Source organism: Phaenicophaeus curvirostris, chromosome 2 (genome assembly GCF_032191515.1).
Source record: "Phaenicophaeus curvirostris isolate KB17595 chromosome 2, BPBGC_Pcur_1.0, whole genome shotgun sequence".
Lineage (NCBI taxonomy): Eukaryota > Metazoa > Chordata > Aves > Cuculiformes > Cuculidae > Phaenicophaeus > Phaenicophaeus curvirostris.
In genome coordinates this window covers 20572601-20584776 of record NC_091393.1, presented here as the reverse complement: position 1 = coordinate 20584776, position 12176 = coordinate 20572601, and the positions used below count along the sequence as shown (strand labels likewise).

The 12176-nt window shown below is 37.7% G+C and overlaps 1 protein-coding gene across 1 annotated transcript in view; it reads left to right on the top strand.

Annotated features, from left to right (window-relative positions):
• The window catches only part of PRIM2 (DNA primase subunit 2), a 104084-nt gene that overhangs the window by 65449 nt on the left and 26459 nt on the right, over nt 1–12176 (top strand). The window contains exons 8-9 of the mRNA XM_069851479.1: nt 2526–2598; nt 3683–3868. Of these exons, the coding sequence (XP_069707580.1) occupies nt 2526–2598; nt 3683–3868 (259 nt within the window). The remainder of the gene's footprint in view (nt 1–2525; nt 2599–3682; nt 3869–12176) is intronic.

Sequence of the window (12176 nt, the reverse complement as noted above, 5' to 3'; positions counted from 1 at the left end):
CATATGTAATCCCATCAAACTGCTGTAGGACTGTGCCTGTACATGAATTAGAAGGAGAAGCTGAGCTGACTTTGTTTAGTCTGGTGAAGAGGATGCTGAGGGATGATCAAATAGCAGCCTACAACTGTTTGAAGGGCAAACATCACAGCATTGGAATTCTTGGTGCCAGGGGATGTAACGTGACAGTGATCACATATATCGGCTCCGGAGGTTTAGATCAGATCTTAGGAAATATGTCTATGTTCAAATGATAGTGCAGCAGATTGCCCAGAGATGGGGAGTCTTGGTTTGTGGAGATTTTTAGAATTCAGCTAGAAAAAGCCATGGCTCACTTGACTATAGTGTCTCACTTTTAACTGGGACCGTTGCCATTTCTTCTCTTTGTGCACTGCAGCCCTGCCCTCAACCTCAGCACTGAGTTTTCTATCCTTGCAGTAAAGTTTTCTACCAAGTCAAGACATAATGGTCAGCATGACTCAGAGATTATGTCCTCCTTTTAGCAGTAACTTCTGAAGTCTTCTTTTGTTGATTTATTATATAGGAAGGCTTTTGTGTCTTCTGTATGGATGCTAGGAAGAAGTGGTTTTCTTTAGCTCAGCGATTTTTTTCAATATTGGTATGATTTTAATAAGTCATGTAGGATACAAGCAGATGATCTAAAGCAATTACAGTAGATCAGCTTAAGGAGCACTCATCCTGTGATAACCATTGACTGAGTGGTCATTTTCCTAATTGGTATTTTTTAAAAACAAAAAAAGTGAAGTTGCCTAATATTTTTGGGACTGTGCTTTTTGTTTTGTTTGTAGTTTGCCTAAGTAAAGTGATGCAGATCTGGTTCTACAAGGAAATTGAGATGCTTCTTTAGTAGAATCAGTCATAATAGACATACACAGCTCAAATACTTTTAATTATTTATTCATTGTTATGTAATGAAAAAAAAAAATCTATTAAGTACAGTAAGCTTGCCCAGTGCTCCAGTGTGTGCCAGAAATAAGACTAAGGAACAAATGGATGCATGCATAATTAAACAAACTATTTGTTCTGTAATAAAACCAACTCTTAGATATATGCTTTTCACACTTTACAGTATTGAAATGTCACAAAATAATCTGTAGCACTTAGTATCATCATTATGCTAAATTTCTTTTTTCTGGAGTTAACCTCTATATGCCTTCAAAATATGAAAGAAATTATCTTTGTTAATTGCAAAATCCCTCTCGCACTAAGAAGTTTTTTCTTACCTAGACTTTGTAACCTGACTTTCGGACCAATATGCTGGATCCCAAGCCACTGTTTGCTTTATTGCTTGCTGTACTGCCATCTCTTGAGTTTGGTTGGGTTCTACTGCAAGAATCATAGAATGGTTTGGTTAGAAGGGACCTTGGAGCCCATCCAGTTCCACACCCTTGCCGTGGGCAGGGTCACCTCCCACCATACCAGGCTGTTCAAAGTCCCATCCAACCTGGTCTTGAACACCTCCAGGCAGGAGGCATCCGCAACTTCCCTGGACAACCTGTGCCAGTGCCTCACCACTGTCATCCTGAAGAATTTCTTCCTAATGTCTAATCTAAATCTTCACCCTTCCAATTTAAAGCCATTCCCCCTCATCCTATCACTCCATGCCCTTGGAAAAAGTTCCTCCCCAGCTTTTCTGTAATCCCTTCAGGTACAGAATGGTTACTATAAGGCCTCCTGAAAGCCTTCTCTTCTCCAGACTGAACAACCCCAGCTCTCTCAGCCTGTCCTCGTATGGGAGGTGCTCCAGCCCTCCGATCATCTTCGTGGCGGACCCATTCCATATCATTCTTATGTTGAGGATTCAAGAACTGGACACAGGGCTCCAGGTGGGGTCTCATGAGAGTGGAGTAAAGGGGCAGAATCACCTCCCTTGACCTGTAAGCATTTTGCTTGACCTGTTCTGCAGCCGTGCATGTATTCCCTTTCAAGTAGTCTACGTAGTCGACATATTTCACGTTAAAAGTGGGACACTTGAACTTAGCTCAGTTACTGAGATACAGGTACTTCCACTTAAACATAAGAAAACACTTTTTTCCTGAGAGAGTGGTCAAACATTGGGACAGGTTACTCGGGAGGTTATGGAGTCTGTTCTCAGAGATGCTTAAACCCCAGCTTGATGAGATGGTAAGCAACCTGCTATAGTTAACACTTTTTCGAGCAGGGAGGTTGGACTAAATGATCTCCAGAGGCCTCTCTCAACCTCAACAGCAGTGAGATCCTGTGATCTGAATTCTGAATGACCCCTCACCACTCCTTTCCAATAAATGGAAAGAGGATTTCCTTACCTTGTTGACTCGCATGTTGATTTTATCAATCTTAGTTACTTACATAACTGTCAAATATGTCCTTCTTGATTTTGCCTAGTATAAAATATTTGCAGACCTTAATTGGTTAATATTTCCTTTCTAAATTTCTAAACTTATAAAAACCACTTTTATAAAAATTTCTAGACTTACATAAAAAAAGAAGTTTCAAATGTTGCTGTACGTGTTTGCTTTGTTTTTCAGCCACTCTTACGTTGGCCCAGATTACAGTGTGCAAAAGAACACTGGAAAGATTTCCCTAGAACAGATCGATGCTGTAAGTCCTCTGTATTGAATTATAACTTTTTAAATGCCAGTACTTCATCTACAGACAACATATAAAGCCTTTACCTTTTTTGATTCATATTTGCTTTGTAACTCTTGAGAACTACTTGAATGAAATAGTGATAAAGTTTAAAATGGAGAAGAATTAACTGAAAATGCATCTAATCAGGATTTAAACTGGAGCTATAATGAATCGATTAATTTGTGGCTTAATTTTGTGTGCTTTCACAAATACCTAGTGTGATGATAAACAGTTTAACAAAATTTTCTTATTTAATAATTTTGCAACCCATGTTTAGTTTATGATTACTGTGTTGCAGTATTAGTCTTTTCAATGGTCTTTATTTGACTTTTCACTTACAGAAGTATTTTTCAAAACAAGGAAATAAACAGAATGGATTGTAAAACCACATCATTGGTGCTGAGACAATTAAAAACATGTTACAACTTCTTTATCTAAACTTTAGAAATTGTTTGTGGTTTCAGTGTCCATTTTAACCATGACAGTGTTTTCTGGTAGTTAATTCCATGGTATGACTGAGATGTTAAAAATAAAACTACAAAGCCCAACTAAATGTGAGTGTTACATATTTTTATCTCTGACGTCTTGCTTTTTAAGAAATAGTAGTCTTCAGGGAAGAAACCTGCAGATCAGTTGCAATGGATTTTACTCCTGATTGTAGTTTAAAAACCCCCGTCCCTTCCCTCAACTCTCCAAAACTCTAACAAAGGTCACCTTGCTGTTCCAGAAGCTAAAATAAGAAAGAAGCGAGAAACATTGTAATTGAACCATGGATATATTTTTCCTGACAGCAGTTAAACCTGTATTACTGAAGATAGTCTGCTACTGCCACCCGTATTATTTTGTCCTTTAATTTTGTTCTTGAGATGGTTATTGGATTTGATAGCTTATGGACACACTTGTGTTGTTATCAGTCCAAAGACGCTCTGCATGCGCACATATTTTCTTCCAGCCATTGGCATTTTCAAACAGGGCTAATTAATAATCACAATAAGTGTATAACCTACAAATTAAATGATCAGTGTGCCTTAAATACAGATTTTTCTCTTGACAGCTTTCTGTGAAATCATTCCCTATTTGCATGCGGCAGTTGCACAAAGCCTTGCGTGATAACCATCATCTCCGTCACGGAGGCCGTATGCAGTACGGACTGTTCTTAAAAGGCATTGGCTTGACTCTGGAACAGGCACTGGAGTTTTGGAAGAAAGAATTTATCAGAGGAAAAGTGGATGCGGAAAAGGTAATTCAACAATGAAAAATATTTATGTATGTGAACGTGAGGATGTAGTTAATGTGTGTGTTGTGCTATGTGTTTGGATAGTTGCTTCTTAAAGATAATTGGGCAAAAAGCACAGTAATGCCTTTTAAAGGTGGGTTCTTTTCTCTCTTTGCTTATGATTTCATTAATTTTGTGGGTCACTCTCCTGAAGGCTGGGGAAAAAAGGCAAAAAAGGCAAGCCACAAAGAGGCTTTTTATATATGAGGACTGGAAAAATCTTACTTTGCCAATAAATCACTAGGAAAACAATGTCTTTTATGAAATAAAGGTACTGTATCACTAAATTAATTCACCAAGAAGGTAAATGACTACAAGCAGTACTGAAAGGCAAGATTACCCTTTTTTGTTGGCTAATTAAAAAAAAACATTAATTGGACAGTTGTGTGTGGGGTGAGCTTGCCTTAGCAAATTTGCAGCTGAAGAATAAAAGAAGAAACTGGAGGTCAATGAAGACAGAAGAACATGTTCAAGGAAATAGTGAGAAAATGCTGTCAGTGCAATGGGCAGCGTTCTTGAGATATTAATCATTGAGTTAACCCTTGCTAATATTTTGAGAATATTGTGAGTAAAGCGTAACATATGTTTGCTGTCTCTTTAAAAGGATGAAAATGCTCATATTTTGGATGTTTGTGACTTGCTCCTTACCTTGAACAGCCTAGGTAGAATCAAGCAGGCTTCCTCTCTCTCATCCATCTGTGCCTGGCTTGTGGTATGTGCTAGAGCAGAGGTTTCAGACTCGGTCAGTTTTGTTTGGAGTGTGATACTTTGCATCTAATATAATGAAGTCTCCGCTTTCCGGAGTGCTATGAAGTGTTTTGGGATGTTTGGTAGACTTTTTTTCTGGCTTAAATTCTCTGGGACATGGCTATTTATACAAAATATGGATGGGGCAAACAGTAATGCTGGCTGCAATGAATTATGCTATGAATGTCTTTTTCAAGTCCTAGAAGATAGATCAACTGGATTGTGGATTTTTTGAGAAGGGGAAAGGGATTTGAATGAGTACCTAAACTTCTGTAAATCTAGTTCCTTAATTGGGACATGATTTAAGGGGAGATATGTCTTTTGTTAAAAAAGAAATCCAAAATGCATTCCCTTACCAAGGTTTCAAGAAAGGGTTTGAAGAGAGGTGGTAACTTAGATTTTGCAGTTGAATTCCAGTTAATAATAACAAGCTGAATTCAGGAAAACACAGACTTTTCAGTTGCAATTTCCTTCCTTAATGGAAGTTGAAAGAATAAAGACAAGCAATCAGCAATAATAACGATGTAAATACATAACTTTATTATTTCTGTTTTAAAAAATATCTTGTGAACAGATCTGATTCTATTTGCTTGTACATGGTATGAAGTCATGCATGCACCTTGGATCCTGTTTTCAGTCAAGGGTTATGACTTTCTGCTCTAGCGTCTCTCTTGATAGGCCCTAGAATTAAACAAAGTTCTGTGATGCTGTGTTTAGCCTTGAATGTTAGAAAGCGTATTGTGAATGAAGCAAAGAGTTGTAGTTACTGCAGTTTTTGCAACCGGACTGCTATTTCTCTGGAATTCTCCTTCGTCAAGTTCTAGATAAGCATCTTCAGGCTAGGGTTAAAAAAAAGCTGATTTTCATACCTCTAACTGAAGTCTGTGGCCTGTGTGTTTTCACAGTAAAATGTCATATAATGCTTAATGTCCTAAAAAAATCAAGATTAATATGATTCTTATTGGTACATTCTTCTTTTGGCATTTTTATTTTCGGACACTCACACTATGTTCCTTTCCTGTAGAGTGGAGCTAGTTATACTGTTCTGTCTTCCTGGAGTGTTCTAAAGATACGTGTATGATACTTGCTAAAGACTGAGGCTAATTATTCATTACCGACTGGTGTTTAGCAAAGAGGGAGTGTTCAATTTGTGCAAATGGTTATGGTTTCAAGATTGTGTGTTTGCATTCGTCTTCAGTAGCTGGAACGTTTATGCCTATCCTCAATCCCAAGAATTTTTGGCACAAAACTTCAATTTTCAGCAGGAAGGAATTTACTTAGAACACATCAGCGTCGCACTGGGGTGCCTGCCTCTAGGCTGAGCATAGGCGCAAGGAAGTCTTGAGCCAAAAAGAACTCCTCTTGCCCTCTTGTCTTCCTCTAAACAGGTTTTAATTCCCATAGATTCTTTCACATCCTGTTCTGTTGCTTAAAATATGTCTGCCCTCCTCCACGCCCCAAAAAGATGGAGGTAACTCCAGTATGGTTTCAAAATACTTGAAACAAGAAAGGGATAAGATGAATCAAGATGAATTAAATAATTACAGTACAGTTGTAAAAATGCTCTAGTAGTTGAAAGTAAAATCGTCTTATAGTAGAGATCGATACTTGGCTGTTATTGTTTTCAGATCTATTTGTATGATCAATCTCTGAATGTGAAACTGGAGGCTAGAAAAATTATGTGGCATTTAGAACAAAGGATGGAATGAAAGCTGGATTAGTTTCCTTAAGGCATTATTTGGTTACTTCTCTAGATAATAGCCTGGAATCAAGGTCTTGGTATAGGTGGATGACTTTAAGGCAACACATCACTTTCTGCTTTCCTTTGCTACATATATATATACTTGTGGTATATATTACTGTTGTTAGCAGTATTTGGTGCGCAGTGGCACAATACTCTGTTCTAGTACACTGATTATTTAACGCTTTTATAGAAGAGACAGTTGCTAGTAGTTGCATTTGAAAATCATGCAAGTTTGTTTGTTTTTTATAAATAAATCTCCAAAAAGTAAGCATTCTGATATTCACAGATCTATTTTGATGACAGAAAAGCTTTCTTGTCCTCGTGACTTTTTACTAAGAGCAAGACATGGCTCCGTAGCCCCTGTGTTCAAGTTCTCTTTCCTGGAGCATGTGGTGGCATTCAGGTTAGTGACGCCTCTTAGTCTTCCTGACTTAATTTTCCCGATCATCTTATTCCAGTTTCATACGGCTTGTTGTTTTCTGTAGCAGTTGATCACAAGTGACGATCAGCAGGGTTTTTTTTCAAGTTTCAGAGGTTCCTGTCTGAGGTATGGTTCTTCATGCCTTCCTGCTAGAGAAGGTCCTCAAAACCTTTCATGGAAGAAGAAAGAGGAAAACTTAATCAGACTTAAACTCATTCAGGGTCTGTGATTGGTAAGGAAGTAAACTCTTCACAATGAAGCTTTTGAGTTGAAGCTTCAGTTGAAGCTCAAAATACATTCTAGTATTACATTAAGTAATACATTCTAGATGCTTCTTCTACACATGATGTTTGTGCGTGAAACTGAGGACAGACAAATGCCAGCCATATAGTGCCTCAATATGCAAAGACATGTGCCCTGCTCTGTTAAGATGTGATGAAACTTTGGGATGAAGGTACATCCCAGTGAAATAGTTCAAGTGATTTAGTTTTCCTGGCTCTTCTATTTCTTTTCCAAGATGATCTTAGGAGGTTCTTGAATCTGGATTCAGAGGCTTTACCTTCACTGCAAACAGCTACTGGTGAGTGTTTCTACTAGGACCAAGCAGAAATTCCATGAGGGGAAGCTGGAGACCTCCTGAGGTCCTTTCCAGCCTGAATTACCCTGTGATTCTGCGTCCAGGTAGAAGCACATTTTGGTGAGGCCTGACCACTAGAGGGAGACAAGATCATAAGGAATAAACAAAGATAACCTATAGATGTAAATTAGACGTGCTTATGCTATAATGCTTTGTAGATCTCTACAATTCTATTATTAAAAAACTCAGTGTATTTAAATGGAAATAAAACCAGATCCTTGATGATCTGCGGGATAGTGCTTTTAAGCATGCACAACTATCCTCAGTGCAATTTATGGACAATATGTTGGTTCTTTAACCACCTCCTTAAATCCCCATGAATATTTTCTTTATCAGTCAATTGGCTGCATTTGGTTTTTGTATTTTAATTTCTTGCTTGTTTGAGATTTGGGGCTTGTTTTGCAGCTAGATTCTTTTATTACTTGCCACCTTTATATTGGGTCATGACACCTACTATTTTGGTAACATAATTGGATGCATAAATCAGAAAAGAACATTTATTCTGTCACATTTTTAATTGTAATTCCATAATTGAATGCCATTTGCTACTTTTATTCTTTGAATACTTAAACTTTACAAATCTGCAGCCCAGAATGACGCATTGAATAGCAAGCCACATTATTTGACATCTAAGAGATAAAATATGTAAATATAATTGAAATTTCTCTATACAGATTAAAATCTGATCTTTTTTTTAAGTGTACATCAGTAGTACTGTAACACAAATAGATGGCTAGGCTTGAATTCTCCTGAGCTGTATAAAGAGTGCTATAGAACAATTACCTCTAGAATCTTATGCCTCTGAAATCCGTGGAAGAGGAAGAATGCATCATGGTAACAAAGCATCAATATAGTTAGCTAACTGCCCTTGCTTTCACTGGTTATCAAGGGGCTTAGATGGTCAAGTTCTTGATTATAAACTCATTGTAAAATGTAATGGATTTTTTTTCCTTCCACAAGTGCCTGTAAAAATTAGCTTCAGTAGAACCACTGCCTCTATTTCTCTTTCATTACCTGGAAATTATCATTTCATACTTCAGTTGTAGCGAGGTAGAACAAGTGAATTTTCAAGATTTTGAGTGAATCATTTGTATTCTGAATTGACAAAATGGTGTTCAATCCATAACATTATTATCTGTTGAATGGCTACGCTTACCTAGTAGAACCGAGCATAAAGAAAGTCACAATTCTTTTATAATATGTTTCTAAATGTTTTTTTGTGTTCTACAAACAAAATTAGCTCTTGAAGTTGCTTTAATAGCAGGCTAAAAGTGATTTGATTGTCATAAGACGCATGAAAATGCATTTTCATTTACATGACTCATTTTGATTCCCAAACTTACTATTGAGTTTACATTAAACCTTTCCTTAAATGCAAATTTGAAGGAAAAAGAAACTGTTATGTGTAATTGTTACGGACGTTTCAAGACAGCAGGTGCTCTAAGTGCATCCTGGATGTGTAGGCTTGAAGTAAAAATTAATATTTAATTTAATTTTCAATCCTAAATGCTAAAGAAGAGGGCTTTCAGATTTCACTACTCCCAAATTCTTTAGTGTGGGTTTGATTTGGGGTCTGGTTTGTTTTTGTTTTAGGGTTTGTTTTTTGCTTTGTCTGCATTCCTTTGTGGCATTCCTCTGAGCAGCCAAGTCTATGAAATCACAGTGTTTGTGCAAAACTGAAGTGATTCGGCCAAGGTGTTAGTTGTTCAAAGCCTTTGCCATGCTGATATACACACTGAACACCAGGTTAAAAATGTCTGTAGTCTGAATTCCATGGTAGGTTTCCAGGAATCTGCATTATGGCTGTGAATCAATCACCAGGAGATCTGCTCCTTTCGTATAGCTTCTTTAATTGTCTTTTTTTTTTTTTTATTTTGTGTATAAATTGAAGCTTGGAGGTTACCAGGAGCATTGTTCAAATGGGACATAACTCGTTGAGGGTGATATTCATGTGAAGAGAGATGGCTGCTGAGATTGATTAGGTTATGTGATCTCAGCTCAAGAGGACGATCTGCAGTTCGTTTTATATTTTAATAAACAATATGCGGAAGAGATATTTTTAGTGAATTTGTTTTATAGTCAAAACTTATACAACTAGGCATGAGAATTAAAAGCATGACATGAAGCTGTAAGTGCATAGACTGCTGTTGTTGCATCTGTGTCAAGCTGAATTAGTACACCTTTCTTGTTAGTTGTAGCTGGGAAAAGTATTTGTTTTCTTTCTTTTGACTCTGGTAATTTGCTAATGAGCAGTGAGGAGTTGCACTCAAATCAAAATCATGAGGACCTACGTTGTAGACAGTTATTCTTCTTCTCCAATTGGTTCCATATGATCCAAGAGGTCTTTTCCAACCTGGTGATTCTGTGATTCTATATGAACAGTTAGAGCAGAGCCGGAGACCTAGGAATTTGTTGCAAAACCTCTGTGATCTAGCCAAGACCTTTAGTCCAAGGCATCATAGTATCCTTCTTCAGCAGAATAGAAATAAGCTTCAGTTGCCATTGAAATTGGGTTATTTTTGGCATTAAGCGTAGCACAATAAATATGTTAAATCTATGCAAGATTTTTGCTACCACATATTAGCGTTTTTATTTAAGGTTATTTTTTATAGGTGGGAATTCATCCTTCATGTCCTGTGTGCATTTGTTTATGCTTGCCAGCATTCTGTTCCCTTCTCTTGTGGTGTACTTCAGAATTTCAAAACACTCATCTGAGTACTGTTGGCGTATTACTGACATACTGGTCTGCATAGTTTGATTTCTCCAGTTTATTTTGTGTACCTATTGACCAAAGCAGCAGGAAAGAGACCTGTAATGCATTCTGGAAGTGAGAGGCCTGAGAAAGCATACTCACAGGGGTCACATTTGATTGCATTCCAAGAAGTACGATCAAATGTGAATAACTTCATGCAGAGTCCTGTTAAATTCTACGAAGTCACAGAAAGGAGCTGGGCTAAGATTCCTCACTGACTCTCAAATCTCAAGAAAATTAGCGATGCCTATAAATGTGTAACCCTGGCCTGTGGCTAGAGGGGAGTCACTGTCAGCGTTGTCAGCATTAATTCTGTTTATTATTGTGGACACAGTCGTTCTGGAAGAAAATTAGCAGAATCAGAAAATCAGCAGAAAATTAGCCTATCTAATTAGAGCTAGAGAGAGCTGTTTACTTCCGGATTTGTTAAGCATCGTGAGATCAAATTAAAATAGTTTAACTTTGTTTGCTTCAATAATGATTTTTTTTTTTTAAATTAATATCTCAGAATCATAGAATACTTTGGGTTGGAAGGGACCCTAAAGATCATCCAGTTCCAGCCTCCTGCCATGGGCAGGGACACCTCCCACTGGATCAGGCTGCTCAAACCCCATCCAACCTGGCCTTGAACACCTCCAGGGATGGGGCAGCCACAGCTTCCCTGAGCAACCTGTGCCAGGGCCTCACCGCCCTCATTGTGAAGAAATTTCTCCTTATGTCTAGCCTAAATCTGCCCCTCTCCAATTTAAAGCCATTCCCCCTCGTCCTATCACTCCATGTCTTTATAAGCAGTCCCTCCCCAGCTTTCTTGTAGCCCCTACAGGTACTGGAAGGTCGCTCCTCTGAGCCTTCTCTTCTCCAGGCTGAACAAGCCCAACTCTCTCAGCCTGTCCTTGTATGGAAGGTGCTTCAGCCCTCTGATCATCTTTGTAGCCTCCTCTGGACCCGTTCCAACAGATCATAGAATCATAGAATTTTATGGACATTACTGCATGATATGATTAGTTGTAAAGGTTTTGCAAAGCAGTTGATATTTCTACTTTCCTGACAAAAAGAAAATCCTGACTTTGCTGCAAAGGGATTTACCAGTAATATCTATATTATTCACAATGCTCACACAAGCATGTGCAAACTTGTTCTTATTGCTGTATTGACCTCTTTATTAAACAAAGAATATAGGTACGTGTTCTGTGGCTGTTTCTCCTATAGTCCATTTTAATTTTTTTCCAAATTAGACAAGTAGATGAAGCACGTCGTTGCTCCAGTTGACATAGAAGAAATCAGATGATGAGAAATCAGATAGGAATATGAGAGTAGATGGTCTTCATGATACATGGTAGAAATGTGCTACCGCTTACTTCAGCAAAATACGTTGAAAGGAATCAGGTTTTCACTATTTATGCCGACATGCAATATATGGAATAATCACTGGAAAGGTACTGTTCACTTACAACTTTATATAAACATAAATATATGAATATATACACATAAGCATAAATAAATGAATATATATACACACACGTGTATATATGTATATAAAAAAAAGATGTGGAGTAAGAATAGTAATACATGGTAAGTGGTGCATGATGTTGTGCTATTGAATTCAACTTGTTATCTTGGGTGATATTTAAATTTACAGGTAGAATATACACTGGTAAAGGGAATCTTCGCCCTGCAGTGATGCCTTTTAGTATCAATTAGTGGAGTTGCTGGCATTTCCAAAATTAGCCATGTTCACTTCCCTGCCTGTCTCCGAGTTGTACGTGTTGCATCAATTCCTTGTGGTGGGGGAATAATCTGCAACTTCACTTGGAAGTGTTTTCTTTCTGCGTGCGTTAGAATTTTGTTTTGCTTCCCATATCTGGAGTTCTGAGCACTAGAAGAAATAAAACCAACACAGAACCTTACTTTTTTTACACTTGTATTTTATTTTGAAACAGTATTGCCTGACCTTTTAAACCCAAGGTCCTT